The 20,422-nt window shown below is 39.8% G+C and overlaps 3 protein-coding genes across 3 annotated transcripts; 1 reads left to right on the top strand and 2 right to left on the bottom strand.

Annotated features, from left to right (window-relative positions):
* Positions 1-1,364: 1,364 nt before the first annotated feature.
* gprin3b (GPRIN family member 3b) lies at positions 1,365-6,708 on the bottom strand. Its single transcript, XM_068589171.1, has 2 exons — positions 6,376-6,708; positions 1,365-4,269 (listed from the first exon to the last, which is right to left on the bottom strand). The coding sequence occupies exon 2, from the start codon at positions 4,198-4,200 to the stop codon at positions 1,996-1,998; it is 2,205 nt and encodes a 734-aa protein (XP_068445272.1). The 5' UTR covers positions 4,201-4,269; positions 6,376-6,708; the 3' UTR covers positions 1,365-1,995.
* A 2,473-nt stretch (positions 6,709-9,181) lies between these two features.
* elmod2 (ELMO/CED-12 domain containing 2) lies at positions 9,182-15,124 on the top strand. The gene is made up of 9 exons (XM_068589134.1): positions 9,182-9,303; positions 10,845-10,992; positions 11,091-11,119; positions 12,104-12,201; positions 12,332-12,461; positions 12,769-12,902; positions 13,919-13,987; positions 14,110-14,243; positions 14,376-15,124. The coding sequence occupies exons 2-9, from the start codon at positions 10,848-10,850 to the stop codon at positions 14,525-14,527; spliced, it is 891 nt and encodes a 296-aa protein (XP_068445235.1). The 5' UTR covers positions 9,182-9,303; positions 10,845-10,847; the 3' UTR covers positions 14,528-15,124.
* A 464-nt stretch (positions 15,125-15,588) lies between these two features.
* On the bottom strand, positions 15,589-18,015 carry ucp1 (uncoupling protein 1). The gene is made up of 7 exons (XM_068589135.1): positions 17,927-18,015; positions 17,610-17,746; positions 17,105-17,303; positions 16,633-16,830; positions 16,417-16,518; positions 15,871-16,051; positions 15,589-15,703 (listed from the first exon to the last, which is right to left on the bottom strand). The coding sequence occupies exons 2-7, from the start codon at positions 17,733-17,735 to the stop codon at positions 15,589-15,591; spliced, it is 921 nt and encodes a 306-aa protein (XP_068445236.1). The 5' UTR covers positions 17,736-17,746; positions 17,927-18,015.
* Positions 18,016-20,422: the final 2,407 nt, after the last annotated feature.

The raw sequence follows: 20,422 nt of genomic DNA, 5'->3' as shown, positions 1-20,422 counted from the left end.
AAAGAATGGTTTTCTGGAGAACTAGGAAGTGTTTTAGCCAAATCAAAGCCTTTGAAATACAATGTTATTATATGAACATGTTATTATAACGTTATTACACTGAAGAATGAATGCTGGAAATCCCATGACAGGAACATTATGAAGAACTCAGAACTGCCCTACAATTAACCTGGAAACTTTAATTAAATCAGATGAGCCGACACTGAGATTCTGCTGAATTACAGCTAACACTCCATTGCGTCTGAAGCTTCAACCTACAATTAATTTCATTATCAATTCATCTTTAGACTTTTTTGATATATCAATTTAATTTGTTTTATAAAAAATTAGATAACAGTAAAATAATGAGGGCTGCCCTTGACTAAATAAACTCTTAGTCGCCAAACACAATTTCTTCCCACGTTTTATTTAATATGTACGTTTTCCAAAATTACTTCCAAGCTGTCTTCTTTATTATATATTATCTATATATTCCAGCTTTAAAAACTGAAACAAATAGGATACTACAAGTTCGTAGTCCTGCAACTCTGCAACTTTATAGTGCGACTTTTGAAAATTAGGACGAATGGCATCTACACTTTGCTTTATAAAGTCTTGGTAACATCGCTCTTTCACGTGAATATGGTTATATATTTGCTGCTATCATTCCTGCTTATAATAGGGTATGTTTAAGTGTCCCTCAGCACTTAGGTTTTACTAACAATACACAATGGGCAACAGACAATTTATTCTGTTCAATGCAGATTCATCTGCCTTCTTTTCTCTGACTCTTATAGTCTTAATGATCTGCTCAGAATCATAACTTTGGTTCAGATTTACATCACAACATAGCACTGTCCAAAACAGTACATCCTGTTCTAAGAAACATTCCCAAGATTAGGCTTCTCCTGTCCTTAACTGACTAATATCTTTAACAGAAATTCCCTGAATGTTTTCTCTGGCTGACTGAACCCTGACTGAACTAAGGAATTGTGTCAAAGCTTGATCAAATATTCCTGTCTTGGGCCACATGCAGACTTAACGTGTTATTCTCTGGGTAAATCAAAAGAAAAGAGTTAGGATCTAACTAGCCTTTGCCTCAAAACAAACGCCATGCTCTCGTTAGGCTTGACACTAATTTATCCAATACTGCACATTTCCTCTCAGCTGCAGTCTGTCACTCTCTTGTAACTCCTGTGGTTTGCATTGATGTTTCCTGCTGCTCTCACATCCCCTGACATGTTCACATGGCTTAGGAAAAGACAGATATTATCTATTATTATTTATTTTTAAAGACCTTTTCGGTTTAGCGCGACTGCGCTGAACCTTTTGTGAAAATAATTAAGAAATTGTAAAAATCCCCTAAACAGGGATTCTTGGTCAGAAATAGCTCAACTTAGTTGTTTGATATTTTAATAGAAAACCAAAGAAGGACAGAGATTAAACAGCACATGTATGCATACAGTCCTTTTTTGCACAATGTAGTCACTCACTAAAAATAAATGTGCGTGAAAAGAAAATACAGCAATCTTATAAATATAGGGCTCCCGAAAAAAAACATCTCAAAAACATATACCAAATGCACCAAATGCAATGAGATGATAGTTTAATATAGTTGCACAAATATTCCGACAGTAAGTACATCTACCTCATGATCAGTGCCTTTAACACTGTTAAGTTCTGGACTTCAGTTTAAGTCACTGCCATTGTAACTAATACACATGCATTTCACTATTATTGCCTCTGTTAGTTGAAAACTGTTGGAAGTTCTCCCCCTTCATCTATATCTAGAAAATCAGTCTTGGGTTGTTCATTTGATATTTCTAATTCCTACCTTCTTTGATCACAAACATCACAAACAGTTTGACTCTTTATGCTACAACAATCCAGTATGCTTACAGGGATCGTCGCCCCATTAATGTTGACCCTTGGCATTGCAATCGTGACGAAGGTAGGACAACAATTGTGACCTCTAGGAAAAGGCTGGAGTTTGACACTGGCTGCCTTTGTGCTGTGCTACTCGAGGACGGAGGAGGGAGGGGGATGCACGCAGCAGTTGGGCCGTCTGACATTTTTCAGCATTGACCTGAAAATGTTCTGCTGCCTCCTTTTGCTCACGCTGCCATGTCCCGGAGAGTCGACTGCAGAGACTGACTTTCGGAGGGAAGTCTGGGCAGTCAGTTTCCTCTCTTGCTCCTTGATTTTGCACTGCAAGTGGCTCTGAATGGCAAAACCAAGGGACTCTGGGTCCACAGAAGCCCCGTAGACCTCCCAAGTCATCCCCTGCTCGTCCCAGACGACATCGTGGATGTCCTTTTCATTTTGGTCCTCCTCGTCTTCCTTCTTCGCCAGTTCTATCTTCTGTTTGCTTGACTTTGCCTCCTTCTTCTGGGCTTTACCTCCAACTTTAGCCTTTAGTTTCGGACTTTCAGCTTTTTTTTTCGTGAGATCTGGCTTTGATGTGGTGTTAGTTGTTGTTGTTGTTGTTATTGGCAGGGCCTGGCTGGGCTTGGTTGTGACAGCAGCTTGTGACGGCGCAGCTTTGTGACTGTCAGCAGATCCAGGCTTGGTAGCACCGGCCGTCTCGGGGGGTGTTCCTGATTTGAGAGATAAAGCTTCGGCATTGGCTGTTTTCGCTGCAGATTTCTGCACCCCCGTTTTATTTTGGGAGTCACCTGTCTCTTGCTCCTTGTGGTGGCTGTGATCAATATTGATTTGATAAACCGGCTGGGTGTTGCAGAGAGCTGACCCGGGGTCTTTAGGCTTTGCTCCCAGCCTTTTGTCCTGCTGCTGGGACAAAGTTTCTGAGTGGAAAACCACGCTGGCATTTTGGTTGGGGCACATCTCTGCCTCTACAGTAAGTCTCTCTGACCTTGGATCAGTGGAGGCGGATACAGAGCTCATGTTCATCTGATGTAGTCCCACACCCCCGTCGACCTGGTAGACGACAGCCAGGCTCTGCGTGGCCTCCCTGGGGACTGCACCACCACTCAGCCTGCGAGGCACAGTGAAAGGCAGCAGACTCGGACTTGTGGCCACGGCCTTACTGCACGTGTTCGCCACCGCCTGGACCTGCATATCATGACATTGCTTGACCGGTGGAGATGACGGGGATAAGGTCATCGTCGAAGCCTCCCTGTACTGCTTGCCGTGCTGCTGCTGCGCTTCAAAGACAGCTGTATCGGTCTGGCTGGCTTCCTCAGCCACCTGCCCATCTGCCGGCATGGTTTGTGTAGCCTGGGGCAGAGTGGAGGAGTCCGTCTGTGAGGACACTGGCTGATGTTTATCTGAGGGGACTTGTGGATTCTTAAATGGTGGCAAATCCTTCTCTTGACGTGTTGAACTTGAAGTCTTATTTGTAAACCCGGCCTCCGCATCTTTGCTCTCAGACAAAGGTGTAGTGGAGCTAAGAGGAGCTGCAGGAGTTTCTATGATTTGTTTAGGATTAGCTGCGTCCTGCGGACTCACAGAGGTTTGTGAGCAGCGAGGTATATGATCGGGCTCTTGAGATTTATGTGGCAGAGCTGTATCCTTGTCTATGAGAACTAAAAGGCTTGCTTCAGTATCACGTCGTGGTTCAGATGTCGTATGCATTAAATCACAGGCGCTGTTGAGATTTTTATTATTAGCAGAAACATTTTTATTACTGTCCACTCGTGCTGTGGCTGAGACGATCAGCTTTGCACTCTCCTCCTCTGCTGCATTCGGCCCTTTTATTCTGCAGTCATTGGTCTGCATGTCGACCTTTGACGCTGAAAAAGCAGGCGACACACCAGCCTTGCAGATATCCTTTCCATCAGCCATGCTTAGCGTTTTCATATTAGCATTTGAATCCCTCTGGTCGCCTCCTGCCTCACCCACTCCTTGGCCTGTTGGAGACAAGTCTTGCATCTGTTGGTCTCGACCTGTCACAAGCTCTGACTTTGTCTGGTTTCCACTAGTTGGTACTGGTTTGTCTGGCACAGTGCTGTTAGCTGGTTCAGCTCCATTGGAAGCGTTTTTTGGAGTGTGTGAGGCGGTGTTATTAGAAGATGCAGTCAGAGATAAGTTGTCCTGTTTGGAGTCGGGAGAAGTGAGGGGGGATTTTGAACAAACCTGAGAGAGTTTAAGGTGGGGCTCTGTCGCCCAGTTGGCATTCGGCTCCTTATTGCCGAGCGTGTCCACCGCAGCCAGCTGAGGCAGCATCTGGACTGTCACTGTCCTTTTTGGGTTAGTTCCCATGCCGGATTCACGATGTGGTAATCCAAAGATGAACACGGATGTGCAATATCAGTCACTTTGTCTGATTCACTAAAGGGGGGAAAATAGAAATAGACATTTTTTAATTTTTTAATAATGGAGCTTCACTTTTCCGAGACTTAAATCTCGATTTAGACCAAAATAATCAGATCAGACTCACATAGTAGAGCGGGCCTGTGAGCATTATGTTAATTACATTTATATAGCATTCCAGGTGGTTTCTTTGAACAGTCATTAACACTCATTTAAATAACCTGTGTTCAAATTAAGGCAAAGCACCGGAACAATCAATGACCTTTAATTGCTTAATTTATTTGCTGCTTGAAGTTAAGTTGAATATATGTGGCTGCAAGCCTAATGATCAAATTATTCATGACATACAACATATATCATAACATATATCATAACAATACTGTGTCCAAATCTGAGAGCGTTTGTCTTTTCAACGAGATGTTTCTTGAAACGGTGATGATGATAATTAGTTAGTTGCTGTAGATGTAGTTTGAGGTTTTTCTGTCTCTGTGATGCTCTTTGAATGATGCATGTGATAAAATGCTAACTTAACTTAAAACATGGTTCAAATAATTGTATATAATTTGTGTAACTTATAAATGTTATAATACCTTATAAAGGACTCAAATCAACTTCAAATACAAAATACATAGATCAATTGTACAAGTAATTAAATAATAAGAATAACTTCATACAGAAGTAAATAACTTCTCTGTAGGACTGAAACAAAGTTTACAAACCTGAACGTAAAGTAAGCAAAGTTAGAAATAAGACTTTGACATGCACTGAAAGTCCTTACAGATACTGGCAGGATATGTTTTAATTAAGAATGGTATAGATTGGGTCCAAAATTCCTAATTTATAGGCTTGGTATCATGCAAAATACCCAGATTAATCAGTGTAAAAGTATAGTATAAGGTTAACCCCCTTGTTCTTGCTGAAGGGGGTTAACCATGTGATCTTGTTGTTATAGCTATATAATTGTTCACTACTGTGTTCTTTCATGAATTCCACACTGAACAATTTCAGCACAAACACATTTGTAAAAAATAATCCTGCAAAATGAAAAACACTTAAGTGTTGCTTGAAAACAATTATTCATCTTAAATTTTTCTGTCATTGTTATGCCACGTTTAGTGAAATATAAACCAAAAAGGTTTGCCATCTTCAAAAACAAGACTTTAGATCATCTTTTATCTCCTAATGATCTAATATAAATTCTAAGCATTGAACTTTCAGTTTCACAAATCTTTTCATGTCACACCAGATGAACGACTCCATATCGGTCTCCTAAAAGTGTCAAAGCATCCGGGTCAATTCTGCAAGTAACGTGTCAGACGTTTGAAGCATCTGATTCGTTGAGTCAGGCTAATTATTTGCACTGTGATCAAGACAATCAAAAAAAAAAAAAAAAAACAGCCCAGGCTTCATCCAAAGAGGAGGACGAATCACCAATTGATAATTCAGCGGTCCACAGGGAGCAAGTTTCTGATCTCCATTTCAGTGACATGCTGATGATCATCCATTCTGCATGATGTGCAGCCCATCACAGTGAAACTAAGGTTAAACCTAGTTTCGTCATTTCAGGTATACTCCCTTTTTCTCACAAGATTCATAACAACAACAAGCATTATATATAATATAGCGGTCAAGTCATATTTTTTTCAGAATACATAATAATGGTTACCTTACTGTGCTTGGTAACCTGAAATAATAATGTTTAAATGTGACTCGGAATACAGTTTTGGGTCACAGACAGGTAGCTATCTGTTCTCTGCTCTCTCACTGCACGCATCTGCGTGTCTGTTGTCAAAGTGCAAATATTTATGGAAAGCATATCCTGCCTGCAAATGAGATATTCAACAATGAAACGCACTGGTGTCTTTTGCCTGCAACAGTTTAGAAATGAGAGAGTGTTTGAAGAATGTGAATTCACGCTTAACGGATGCATGCATTAAAGTGATGCACACGACCTATTCGGGCCAATTAAGATGTATGTCATGTCGCCAACATTTGCAGCCCTGTCCCAGCCCAACATCACAGAGGCCACCGATGTTTGCTGATTTGATATGACCTTGCGGACAAATATTAACATCATGACACAAAGCAAGCCACAGTTTAATGAGGAAGAGGAGGGTGGCTTACCTTGAGAGGCGCTATATGTCCAGTACATTGGGGTGCCGCTTGCGCGTCCGTGTCAGTGAGAAGAGGCTAAACCCTAGAAATGAATATGGAAAACCAACTCTATCTCGGTGACACCAAGCCACGCCTTACACAAGAATATGGCTCTTTAGAGGTATCGATCCTGAACTGCGGAGCGCAAAATTCAAGCCTCCTGACTGACTGGCCGTGCGCACTGAGTCACCGCGGTCCGACCGAGGGATCCTGTCTCTGAGCTCTTTATTCGGCTTGCATTGCTTCATGCTTAGGAAAAGTGGACCTTTCACAAAATGGACCTCTCGTGGTATGTGTGTGTGCCATCCCAGATTGAACTGGTCCAGCGCATGCAGGCACCGTGGTGCAGGAGAGTAAAGCAGAGGAATAGGGGGAGAGGGGGAGAATGGAGGCAGTGCAGCATCAGCCGCAGGCGTCCACAGAAGCGTCACATGCATTTAAAATTGATTACTTTTAGATCCGAGCAGCAGATGCAGCCAGTAACATTTCAGGAGCACATGCCATTTATTTTGCTTCGTCTCTTTGTATCATTCCTGTATGGATTTAGAAGACCTATTAGCGTGTGTGCTGTGTACAGTATGGGGGAAATCTCAAAGTGTTTCAGAGTCAGGTATACCTTTAAAGAAGAAAATAAAGAAACACCTGCAAAATAAAGACATTTCACTCTGTGTCTGTTGGGCTGAATATACAACATACAATCAAGACATCGACAGAAGACGAGTCCAGCTCTCTCAAAGATGCAGCTATTTCAGTTTAGCTGACTTTTTTGTGATATTTGATCCATGTGGAACTTTCCCTTTGTGGAGGACAGAAAAGCTGCATTAAAAAAAGTGTGATGTAGACAAATGGGTTGCAACACATAAGATGATAAGATAAACCCCCATGACCCATATGAAAAGTTAAAATAAATACTTTGCATTAGAACTATTAGTCAGCACTAGAGATTGTAAATATTGAATGCATTTCATGGTTCACCGCTGCAGAGAAATTGTTAAAATTGGACATTGGCATTTCTAAACTGGTAGCACAGCATATGATCATATCATGGAAGGCAATTAGAGAGACATCTCAGTGGTTTCAAGCCATTCTACCACACAGTAGCATATTGGAAAATAATTGGTTCCCTTCAGGTGTGTGAAGGACAGTAGGCAGTGTGTTTGGTGAAACGTTACTGACAATAGAAATCAACAATATGAGTATTTTCTCTATATGCCTACCAGCAGTACACACTTTTTAAAAACTGTAACTGACTGTCTTGATAACATCATCAAAGCCGTTTTTGAAACTTTGGAAAACTTCTTCCAGCGATACAGAGGAACGTAAACCTCGACATGACGACTAAACTGAACGCCAACTGGTTTTGATCCTTTGCCTGTTGTATGTTTCAGTAAGCTTCATATCTTCATTTAGTCATTACATTCCTGTACTGCTCATTTCTTCTCCACTGTCTGCATTTGGATTCTATTCCTTGACATGGTTCTTAATAAGCGATAATGACGTCAGGAAGCACACACTGAACAGTGATAATTATCTTTGTAAAAGACACAATTTGGAAGGATCTTACACAATGCCAGCCTGCTGACAGAGACACACAGGATCAGGTAAAGCTCATGTGGGTTGTTTTAGGCACTGACAAACAATTTTGTCTTTAATCTTGGAGTTCATTTTGTAATTTAAGTTGGTTTGTTTAGAATGATTATACTTGTACCAAAGGACACTGACTTTTATTTTCTCTTGAAAGGCTCGTCATCCTTTGCCACCCCTCGCTACATGCAGGACACGTGACACAACATTAAAGTCTTTATTTAACATCTATCCTCACCTAACCTGTGTGACATAAATTATGTTGTGACATGTCTGTCGTGCTGTTATAACTGATTTAATATCAAGATCACAAACTACTTTCTTGCTTGACCCAGGCTAGACTCTTATTATAATCTAAGTGTTACTTTGGGGATTAAGTTTCATGTATAGCTTGGGTCTGAGATAGGAGCTCCTCTTGGAATTCAGTAATTGTAGACCTCCTGCCCTTTAAAATCCCAGAGGGACTGATTAGTTGAAAAGGTAGACCACAACTTAATTACAGTCGAGTGCACCATTGGTGAGCAACTCTGCATGCATTGCTGATATGGAGTAATTGAGACTTCCAGCCAAATGATTGCTCCATTTAAAAATAGACTTTCAATTTAATATTAAACAGCCGTAGTGTGGATATGGCATCATCTTGTGGTAAAATTTGGAAAGGCAAATTATTGGCTGAATTGTTTAAACCAAATCTATCTGAAGATTAATTTCAACAAAAGGACCATTTATTTCTGTTCCCCATGTCACGCACACTTAGATTTATGGTGAGACAGTTGGTTAACATTCCACTAATGTAGATCTACTATCCAGCTAATGCTTAATAAACACAGTATTTGGAAGAGAGGTTGTCTGCTTTCCTATTTGTGAAGCGTCCGGCGGTGCCGACAGTACTATGATTTAAACGGTAGATGGCACTGTCGCTGTATTCAAGACACAGACTGTCACTGAAAGGCTGGCCTGTGCTATGTTCAAAGACGTCATGTCAATTGACTAAAACAATAAATTCAAACTAAGTTTCTGAGAGTGTACATGTATGTTGTGTACATACATTACAAACCATCCACTCTTTAAAAAGACATTACAAGAAGATAAACTGAATGGTTGAATGTAAGTGCACATGTTATCGAAACAAATCTTAAAAATCTTCGGTGCGTGTTTTCACGAACAGCTGCGTGTCCGGTCGGAACCTGAACGCACCGGAGCCACACTGTTGTCAAGAGAAGCGTTGCTAATTCACCACACACCGAAGGTCGCTTGTAACGTTAAGCGAGGACACGTTGGATATCATTATATATTTGTCCCTGCGACAAAAAGGTAAGAGTAACTTCAGCTCTTGCTACTCGTAAAATATATTAAGTACACCATCACATTTAGGGTAACATAGTTAGCTCATGTTAGCAAACAGTTTGGCGAATACGATTACAACCTGTTGTAGGAAGCGGTGAACAGTCGTCGCTCACTGTCGTCTGTATGTGTTGATATAATCGCTAACTTAACTAACTTTAGGTTAGTTAGCGCAGCTGGCTTATTAAAGCCAGAGGCAACTAACTATTACTACGGTCATGCGCCACCAAACTCGACTCATGTTTGGAGCTCAACCTAAACTGAAGTCTGAAGTTAGCATCCTCTCGTGCTAGCGACGACAACGCTATTGTTTCCCCTCGTCAGCTGCTCCGTTATCACCATAACGATCCCGTCTTATTAGATGCTCCCATTTCACATTAGTGATCCTGTCTTATTGTTGGTTTAATGTTTCTATGTTAAGAGTGCCTTACGATCAACTGACCCACTCATCTATCGTGTATATGCTGTCAGAGACGCTTGTGTTTCTGTCACGACAATGACGTTATGGCGAGAGTCGAAGCACATTTACTGACCGGATGCACGTGTACTTTACTTTGTATATACTTGTTAAGCTACTTTGCACTTCTATTTTTCTACTTTCAAGATAGATTGCTGCACGAAATCGTACAAGTTACTTGGGCTGTGGTCGAATAGTCCTTGCATAAGAAGGTTCCTAACTGAGGAAAAGTAAATGACCCGGAAGCATTTAAGTGGCCGCCATGATAAATACAAATATCTAAAATATCTAAATACAAAGGAAAGGACCGTAAATGCTTCCTTTAGCATAGAAAACACCTTCGTTTACGAAAGGAGAGAATGCCGCCCCACAATTCCTTGCGGTGATAACGTTTAAAGGGTGACGTGCCATTTGGCAGTTCACGTGAACAAACAACCATGACCGACAAACTCGTGTAAATAAATAAATAACCGTTGCTATAATTCGGAAATACTCTGAATAATCTGTTAAATCTGAAGGCAAAATACGGACGTTACATGAAAAGTGTATCATGTAAAGTGATCAAACTGCTGTATTTGATATTTTCTCTCTGGTGTTGTACTGCAGCCTCAGCCCTCCTTCTTTTATTCAAATTCAGTTACAGAAGCTTTGATATCAGTGACAGACTGACGCTTTTTTAAGATTATAATAATAAGAATCCTTTATTAGTCCCGCAGTAGGGACAAATACTTAAGTTTTACTAGATTATTTTTACATCTGGGTGGTAGTACCTTTTTACAAAGTATGTCTTCCTCCACTCATGTCAGTAAGTTTTAAGAATGGTTACCTTGCACGAGGATTTGACTGTTTATTGGCTTCGATCATATGCTTTATTTGTACTTTTTACTGCAGAGCAGTTTGCTGATCCATAGTTCGCCAGCATGTGGATTGCATCCTAGAATAAAAATGAAAGTGGTACCTATTACCCGAGACAAAGGGCCGTTCATCGGTGATGGCAAGCTGAGTTCAATTTGTCGGCTTGAATTCACATGTCTTTTCTCTGCCCATGTTGTAGAAGATGCTGGGGTATATCTGGACGTACATCTACACGTCCATCCTGAGATACTGGCTGAAGTGGTTCATCCGACAGGCTACAGGAACATGTGAGCTGCAGAGAATATGTTCAGGATACAAGCCTGGGGCCACAAGGACAACAAAAGCAGGTGAATTAAATATTCCCAAATCATGGGATCATCATTTTCCTGTTCATAGTATACTTTTTTTTTAAATATATTAATCTGACTCTTGTGTCCTGCTCTAGAATATTCTCTGCAGTCATCAAAGAACAAGGTAAGAAACAGTTTTTAGTAGGTAATATAAGGTAACTGAGATTTCTTTATTGTTGGCATTTGATTGACTGAATGATGAAACCCCTTGTCTAAAAAAAATATCGGGGAATTTTTAATTATTTTTTGCAGATGTCCAAAAGTGCATTCCCCTTGCAAAATACTAGAAAAACATTAATACATGTAGAGAAAAGGAAATAATATATAATCGGAGGCTACAGACACACAGTCAAACAGTCATGCATCTTAAAAACATGCAATACACATCAGTAAAATATTGTACGATAGGAATGGCTCATAAAAGCAAGTAGCTTAATCAAAATGAAAAGACATGAGTTCTTAAAAGACACACCAAAAGCATATTTTTCTCTGTTCCTGTACTGTTTGAGTCAGGACAGTGCGATGACAAGCAGTCTTTATTGGGTGGACCTGAAACCTTTAACATAGTTTTAATAGGGTCAGCATTACAGATAAATCATATTTGGGCTCGTAGACAAGCAGCGTGTGCTGGAAGCCACTATTGAGACACCAGGAGTGAAGGAAGTGATCATTTTTTGTAGATCTGAACAGTAATCCCACTGCATATGGACGATGAAAGCCTTATAGTAGTTTAAACTATGTGGTCCTGCAGAGAGGAGCGAAGGAAACGCCCTTTTCTAAACTACTGACGTGTTCATTATCTGTTAGGCTATTGAATGTGTGAACTCCAATAAACATATATCCTGTGAGCTTAATCAGTCCTTATCTTTTCTACACTTGCCCAGTTTAGATGAATTGACTCTTCTTGTCATTTATAGCTGGGTAAGCATTTTCTGAACAACAGTTCATTCAGTGTAGAAACAAAAGTTCTTTGTCATCTTTCTTTGAAAGGTATTTCTCTGCTGTGGCTGACAGCATAGATTATACTGCAGCAATTCGTTGTCTGGTAGCTCGTTGTATCTGTAATTTTCTGTGACTATCTCTTCCCCTGTGCTTTCCTCCTCTGTAGGTTTTAAGAGGAGCTTTGGAAACAAACAAGGATAATTTAGAGCAATGTGTGGCTCAAATTATGAAAGAGAAGAATGTCAAACCCCAGAAAGATCCATTGTAAGGACTGCTATTTTGAGGTTGCTTTTTTATTAGCAATTATTTTATTTCCAAATCATCATGAAGAGTATTGTAAGTTACATTATTGAATCAACGTATTAATTGTTTGTTTTATCTCTCTACCTTACAGCTTCAAGGAAAGCCTCCACATCTGTCTTTTACAAATAACAGGAAACAGCAGCCTGTATATATCTGTGGAAGATTTAAGAAAGGAAGTCTTCAACTCAGAAAACCAAGAACATGAAGCCTTGCTGTTGAAGGTGTGTGTTCCTCTTCTGGATCGACTTGATCATATGTTGTATCTGCCTTGTTAAGTTTCTGTCTGACGTATATGTATACCTGGATCAGTCCTTGTGGATTTTATTGACAGACATTTGTAATAAGCTTAATGACATGAAGTAACAACTACTGCTAACATAGACGCAGCAGAAGCAGTTCAGGCTTTAGAATTAGAAACCACATGACTACAGTATGAAAAGTATCCTTTATGAATCCAAAATTATTGGACCTATAACTTTGTGCAGTGGCAATACAAATGTGTAACCCTAGAATTATTTGCACTCTCAGCTGTGGGACTTGTTGATGCCATCAGTCAAACTGGACTCGAGGATAACCAAACAGTGGGGAGACATTGGATTCCAAGGAGATGACCCTAAGACTGACTTCAGAGGAATGGGAATGCTGGGCTTAATCAATCTTGTGTGAGTCCTCCTTGAATAACAATGAGATTTTATTAACTGTATTCGTATGAGCTGGAGATCACATCACTACACTATCAACAGTTATTTTACCTTTTGACCTTTTTGACTTTTGGAAATGATAAGCACCGATACAGAAAGCTGACCGAGCAAACCAAACTTATTTTCCAGATGTATGTCAATATGAGTCTGAAAATTCAATCCCAAATTGATGAGGGAATCAACACAGCCAGCAGTAATTAATACTTTGTTTGCTGCAACGTTTATTTCATACATTCTTATTAAGAAATGCAAAGTGGAAATGTGTATCCAAATACATATTCATGTCATTGTTTTGATAATTTGCACACACAATCATTTCCATTCTTAGAACCATACACTCAGAAGAAGTTGCGTTGTTAAACCTTGTAGGATCTATGTCTGAACATTAGAGCAGGCACAGATACAGTAAGGCTTCGCAGATCCCTGTTAATGATTTATCTGTGTAGACCATGCATGTGTTTTCCCTTTCGCTGTCTAGCAGCCTACATTGCATAACAAACCGTCACTTTCCAAACAGAAGCGAGCGAGGAAGACAGAGAGAAATCCTCCTCTTGAGTCTTCTCAAAGGAAAAAAACAGACTGTGGAGCTATCGGACCTCTAATTAGTATTACAGGAGGAAGTTATGACAAAACACTGAGTCCATAGAATACACTGTGTCGACAAACAGTGGACAATTGTGCCTTTGTCAGATCACACAAGTCTACTACATTCATGGATAAACAATAATTGAGTCTACCAAAGAAGCATTTACAAAATGACTTCAGTATTTTAAATAATACATAAACCATAAGAAACAGTAGCATGTTGGATTCTTTTGGTAAAATCAGTTGAGTTCACCTTTTTGTATGGGTTATGGTTATTGCCAGCAAGCACAAGAATACTGGTGATCGTGATCTTATTTATGATTAAACTAGAAAGTACAAGCGAAGAATAGGACTGTTTAAACAATGATTTTACTGAAATGTTTTTGTTCCAGTTTTTTCAGTGAAAACTACACGGAGGAGGCTCGTCAGGTATTGTCTCATGCAAACCATCCTAAACTCGGGTAAGATACATTCGTGTTTGTGGATTATTGGCAGACTTTTGATCTTCTTAAATCATTCACTTTCTAAGTTCAGCCAATTTTGGCACCCACTGAAAGCTAATTTTGCATTCTTCATATTTCAGGTATTCATATGCCATCGTTGGGATTAACTTGACAGAGATGGCCTACAGTCTTCTGAAGAGCGGGGCTTTGAAACCACATTTCTACAATACAGTACTGGGCACGCCTGAGTTGCGACACTTCCATCAGTTATACTGTGAGTGCAGTGAATCAGTTTTCAGATATCTTCTCTCCATCTTCTAGAAAAATACAAAACTAAATAGAAGTTACAATTTTGTCATCTGCTTTTATCAAGATATCTCTAAAATGTGTGTTTCTTCCTTTCTAGGTTATCTGGCCTATGAATTTGATAAATTCTGGGTGGCAGAAGAACCAGAAAGCATCATGGAGTTCAATCGGTACAGAGAAAAATTCCATGACAAAGTCAAGACACATCTACAGGATCCTGATGTGATCCTCACACTGACTGTCCATTCTTAATATTATTCAGAAATATCTCCTCTCCTCTGACTTTGTTTGATTGGGTAGAAAATGGCAAGATGTGACGTTGAACATTAAAATGTCATAATCAGACTGAAGCTGTCATTCAAAGAAATTAATCCTCCTTTATTTGGTATTATGGTCCAATGTTCACTGTTCATCTCGTTACTGTGAGAGGAAAGGGTTTTATAATGGAGCACCAATCTACGCTCTGTACCTCAAAAATGACCATTCCAGTGTTTCTTGAGAGCTGCTACAGAGGACTATAGAGATCAAAGGTCATTTAAAAAAAATGGCAATGAACTACTATATTTGTGGCTGTCTTGTTTGTGTTTTCAGCAAAACTTATAAGTTCTCACACTTGTTCCGCTTTGGAATATAATTGTTATGTTCGGAGACCACGGCTAGATTTTTGCATGTTTTAATATGTCCCTGTTAATGGCATCTGTATCCTGTATTATTGGTTTTGGCGAGCTGAAACTGGTTGTTTGACTTCATTTTCATATATTTATGAAATGTCTGAAGACTGCATTTTTATTCGGCGATTTGGTTTTGAGGAAGGTATATAATGATTAACACTTTTGACTCAAAGGTAATAAATACACATTTTAATGTTTTGAAATGTGTCTGTTTTTTTGTGGTCAGAGTGATAACACAAGTTAAAAAGCAAGCACAGGGTTAGTAAAACATCTTTAGAGTTCACATAAACCTGTTTAACATTTTCTGATGGGTACCAGCGTTATTTAAAGGTGCACTGATGTAAGCTGCAAAAACTGTTTGTTAGACAGATTTAGATTCACAGATCTTAAAGTGCAGAGTCAACTTCCCAAAAGTGGGTTGTCACAACCGAGTGTTGGCAGCATTCACGCCCATAAAATTTAAAATGGTCCATCATGAATAAATATAAAGATAGAACTGCATTTCAATTTCAACATGAACACAAATACACGGTAGACCCGACTCTAATATTCCTTTTTCAACAAAGGATGTTCTTCTTTGTCACCAGATGACAAAACGAAAAAAAATGTGAATTGATATTTCCTCATACACAGATTTTTCTGTTAATTTCTGTCCTCAATCCTCTTCTTCGTGACCATCATGGCTCTCTTGATTTGCTCGAATGAGACAAACATCACAACGTTCCACGATCCCAACCTCAGAAATGAGGGCACAAATCTACAGGAAGTAGAGAAAATGAAAGCTTAAACAGATCCTCAAATGCTGCATTGCTGAAAACACACAAGTACAAATATCCCCAAGCAAATGTGTGTGTGTGTGTGTGTGTGTGTGTGTGCGTGTGCGTGTGCGTGTGTGTGTGCTGGGGTCAGAGAAGTGGAGCTCACCCTTTGTAGAACGCCGACGGCCCCTCTTTAGTCATCATGGTCCAGGCACAGTTGATAGCACTCTTGTATTGACCAGGTGGAGAGTTCATGTATCTAGTTTTCACCACATCTACTGGGGAAGCGATCACCGTGGTGACAAAGCCGGCACCAAACGCGGATACAAAGTGGCAAGGAAGGGTGTCTGTGGAGAGAAAGATTGTGAACTAAACAACTGAAGATCATAAACGAGTGTAATCGGAGGGCCTTTGTTCTGAGCCCAACGGCATAGAAACTCATGTCAGCAGATTATGTAACTTTGTGAATTGGGCAATATAAATGATTGAGATAAATTATGTATTAACTACTATATTTACAGCACAGTGAGGGGAAAAGACACCATGTCCTGTAACAACCTGAGAGCTGTTATCAGCTGTGGTGGGAGTTGAAGGGGTGAGAGGGTGGGTGGACTTCTAACCCAATCAGCTGTTTCTCTGGGAAAGCATTGCCTGTGCGTGTGTGTGTGTGTATGTGTGACACATGTACACGTGCACAAGCTCTCTTACTCACCTGACATAAGTTTGTGTCTAAGGATGGCCTCCTTGATGAGGTCGTATGTAACCAGCTCTGTGCAGTTGACGAGTGCATTTCTTGTGATGTTAGGTAGTGTGCCTGAAGAAGCCAGAACATAAAAATAATCAGTAATCATTTATACATACATTCGGGGTTTTATTTTCATGGTAAGCGAAAGAGACCCCAATGAGTAACTCTTAACCTAAATGGCACCTTTCCAGAGTCCACGTATGCCCTCATTCTGGAAGATGTGTTTGTAGGCCTGCATGGTGCCGGTGTACCGACGAGCCACACCGTCCAGGTTCATCTGGGCTTGGAATCGAACCTTCACTACATCAGTGGGCTGTGCAAAAGACACCGCCATCGCACCTGTTGTGCAGCCAGCCAGGATTCGTACCAGTATACTAGCATCTGGAAGAGAAGTACGTCTACTCGATTACTGCAATCAAGCACAGCTTTTAGATACTTTATATTATATTTTTGTATGTGCATGAGATATTTTTTTCAAGTCTTAATTAAAACATCAATCAATGGCAATACTCTCAGAACGTCATACATTACACTTTACTCTAAACAATTATTTCACCTAATATTGACTTACTATTACATGTTGTGTACTTGTTTTACTTGGTGTTGTAATTATACGCCAATATTATTGGCATGGAGGTCAAAAGTAACCACTTACTGTCTTTCCCACCAGTGTAGAACTCTTTGACATTGTCGTAGAGGCCAATTCTGATGGAGGCAAAGCACACTTGTCTCTGCAGCCCCGCTACCAGCCCGTTGTACAGAGACTTGGGGCCCTCTGTTCGGATCATGGTGCTGATGGTCCCAAACACCCCTCTGTAGCGGATGCCCTCCACTCCCTTCATCTCTCCCTGAATCTGGGGGTTAGATTCAGATTGTATTCAAGGCTAAAACCAGCTTCACACAACAAAAGTAGAGAACAGCGTGTTGCTAGAGAAATGGTAATGAGTGCAATTGATTTTGGGGGAAGGAAGTGGACAAACTGAAAAGACAAGCTGCTCAGTCAATAGCAGCCAACATCACGCTGTGTTCCAACATAGCATGAAAAGTTAGAATAACTAAAGATCTTTATCGAAAGATATCCGTTGCATCGCAGTAAATGCGAAGGACACATGTTATGTGATTCTGGGGATGAGTTAACAATTGTTTTGTCATGAACATACCTGTAGTCTGACTTTGGCTGTGTCTAGGGGAAATGTGAAAAGGTCAGCAACACATGCTGCAGCCCCAGCACTCGCCATCTTCACCCCCAGTGGAGGGGGGACATCTGAGGGTTTAAGTCCCACCATGTTTCCTAATGCTGGATTTACAGATAAGCACCAACAGTCAGAAACAGACGATCAGAGCAAATTACCAGGAGAAAACCACCATATACATCTCATATACTAACCATCCACATTTTCAATTGCAAAACTAGTGAATCTTTTCTGATCCAAAAATCAAAGTGTATATTGATGATAAAAACATAAAGTATACTTACATTGTGTGTCTAAAATCTAAGGCTTCCTTTGATTCTCAGTAGTTTGTTACCGGGCAGGATTCGATTGGTCAGATGATAATCCATAAAAGGTGCCCCTCTGCAGAAAAGAGAGATGCATCTTTAGCTCTGTATTTATATATTATCTGGCTGGCCTTTTTACGACATCTACAGAGAGGCGTTACTGTGTACTCCCTCAAAGGTCAACTCAAAGTCCACAGACTGTCAGAAAGTCAATGTTCAATTTACCCCACAGCGCAGGCACATTTCAGAAAAACAACTATTTTACTTTCCATTCTCTGGGATCAGTATCTTTTCATCCAAATAGTGGTTTCCAAAAGCATCTATAAAAATATGCTATATATATATAAAAAGGTAATTTCTTGCCTTTAAATCAACAAGATATCATTCACATTGAGTACAGTAAGTAAGTCTGCCTTCTTCCTGTATCTGATACTTAATATTCAGTAATTATTTACTTCATCAGACCGGCTGTCTTCCCCAAACCACAATCATAGTAAAGCACTATCAGTTGTTCCATTGGAGCCAATGGGATGCGTGAACAACAGTGAGCATTTAGAGCTGATTGGCTAAAAATGTGTAGAGCTTCATCATGCCGCCCTTTCACTTTTGTAATAGTGTTATTGTATAGTAAAGTATTTGCTGATTTGTATTTTGTAAAATGTATTATATCCTGTTGTCAATTTATGAATTCTTAAAAACGGTTACTTTGCACATTTTGTAAAAGAGAGCGCTGACTTTTTTTTTTTAAGAGTGTTTTAAAAGGGGAAAAGTAGTGACTTGAGCATGTGACTGAAGTTCATAACGTATCAGATAAGAGTTTTGCGTCACAGCGGGCTTGTTCTCTCAGTGACGGGGTCTGTTTCATAATACTTTCATAATCTTACCCATGTAGCTTCTCAGTAAGTATGGGAATTACGGGGAAATTTCAGTTACCAGTTTATTAGGTTTAACTAGCAAAAACTAACTAACTAACAGTTTCCTACTAGAAAGTTGGATTTCATGCAGGCCTGTGTATTGGACTGCATTAGTTTAAGTTTATAAGTAAAACACATAACGCCAGTCATTGGAGAAAACCTCCCATGCATCTGATTTCTCCATTTATTCAAATCTTTCCCCTAATTAATGTAATCAGTGACTATCAAAACTGAAATAGTGCAGCCACATTTGTTCGATTTGATGAAACGTTTTCATTTTGTTACAATCCACCTCAATAAATGGAAGACTGGAAATAACCACATGAGGTTAAAGAATACACAGACTGAACTTAAAGTCAGTAGTCAGTGAGGTCAGCATGTGTGGATGTCTGAAGCAAACATAAACCAAACAGCAGTTCCTTTAGCTGGAAGAGACTTTCAAACTGGAGCCACACCAGGCTCAGCTGGGGGTCATCAGCTGGCGATCAACATCCTGAAAGACAAAAAGAGACAGCAAACAGGACACTGACCGCTAGTGTAAAGAAAGAAGGAAGAAGAAATAAATTACCTTTTATTAATCCCCTCGGGGAAATTATTCCCTGCATTTTACCCATCTTTAGTTCATAAGGAGCAGTGTGCTGCCGGGAGGCGCCCGGGGAGCAACGCAGGGTTCAGTGTCTTGCCTAAAGGAGGGGGCCCTAACAATTTGAAGAAATTTAAGCAATATTTCATCTATCTTCTAACAAAACATCATCTGTTAGATTAATCATTTATAGCTTCATCATGTGTGGTGAAGTCTCTTCAGTCTCTGCTGAAGGTCCAGTAGTAAGTGAGCACACTTTGCTGTGATTGGTTAACGTGAGCCACAACCCCAGTGTGTTTGGTCCACAGAGAGAGCGAGAGGCGCCCTTTAACCAACTAAAGTTTGATACGTTCGTCCTCAAGGTGCATGTTTTTCACTTTCCCTCCAAATAGTAATAGAGTAAAAGTATACTGGGACACGAAAACAAAATATTCAAATAAAGGATCTCAAATGTGTAGTACAAACTTGAGTAAATGTGCTTTGTTACATTACTGTGGGCAAGATAGATGTGCATGTACTTTCACTATTAACATGTTGCTGTAATAATACTTCAGATGGCCTAGATGAGTGATTGAAGAAGTATTCAGAAATGTTGTTAAAGTAATAATGTCAGTGTAAGAATATTCTGTTACAAGTAAAAGTCCTGTAATTCATTAAACTTAAAAATATGCTCATATGCGCAACAACGGCCCTTGTTGATTCAGCACAATTTTTTTAATGCTAGTACGAGTATTTCCATTTTATAATAGAAAATATAACTTTAAATACTTAGACATCATCTTTGTATTGTTTGTTAATCAGATTCTATTGTACAATCTTATTCATTTCATCTAAGTCTTGTACTTTTGCGTTAATCATGCAACAACAATCCCTAAATCAAATTCTTTGCATTTTCAAAACATAAGTGAGAATAAACAGTTTCTAAAGTACACTTAATTATATTCCACACTAGAGGCAGCGCCTTGCACTTATGCGAGT

The sequence above is a fragment of the Clinocottus analis genome, unplaced genomic scaffold (genome assembly GCF_023055335.1).
Source record: "Clinocottus analis isolate CAN_PGR_092001 unplaced genomic scaffold, fCliAna1.0.p SCAF_22, whole genome shotgun sequence".
NCBI lineage: Eukaryota > Metazoa > Chordata > Actinopteri > Perciformes > Cottidae > Clinocottus > Clinocottus analis.
This window is presented reverse-complemented; position numbering and strand designations above follow the sequence as displayed.

What these genes read in the sequence shown, in the direction of transcription:
- elmod2 (XM_068589134.1), top strand. Translation starts at nt 10,848, where the DNA reads ATGCTGGGGTATATCTGGACGTACATCTACACGTCCATCCTGAGATAC. An exon ending in CTGGGCTTAATCAATCTTGT is followed by an intron (nt 12,903 to 13,918) that starts GTGAGTCCTCCT and finishes TTTTTGTTCCAG; the next exon opens with TTTTTTCAGTGAAAACTACA. An exon ending in ACACTTCCATCAGTTATACT is followed by an intron (nt 14,244 to 14,375) that starts GTGAGTGCAGTG and finishes CTTCCTTTCTAG; the next exon opens with GTTATCTGGCCTATGAATTT.
- gprin3b (XM_068589171.1), bottom strand. Translation starts at nt 4,200, where the DNA reads ATGGGAACTAACCCAAAAAGGACAGTGACAGTCCAGATGCTGCCTCAG.
- ucp1 (XM_068589135.1), bottom strand. Translation starts at nt 17,735, where the DNA reads ATGGTGGGACTTAAACCCTCAGATGTCCCCCCTCCACTGGGGGTGAAG. An exon ending in CAGCCAAAGTCAGACTACAG is followed by an intron (nt 17,304 to 17,609) that starts GTATGTTCATGA and finishes TCTAACCCCCAG; the next exon opens with ATTCAGGGAGAGATGAAGGG. An exon ending in CTACACTGGTGGGAAAGACA is followed by an intron (nt 16,831 to 17,104) that starts GTAAGTGGTTAC and finishes CTTCTCTTCCAG; the next exon opens with ATGCTAGTATACTGGTACGA.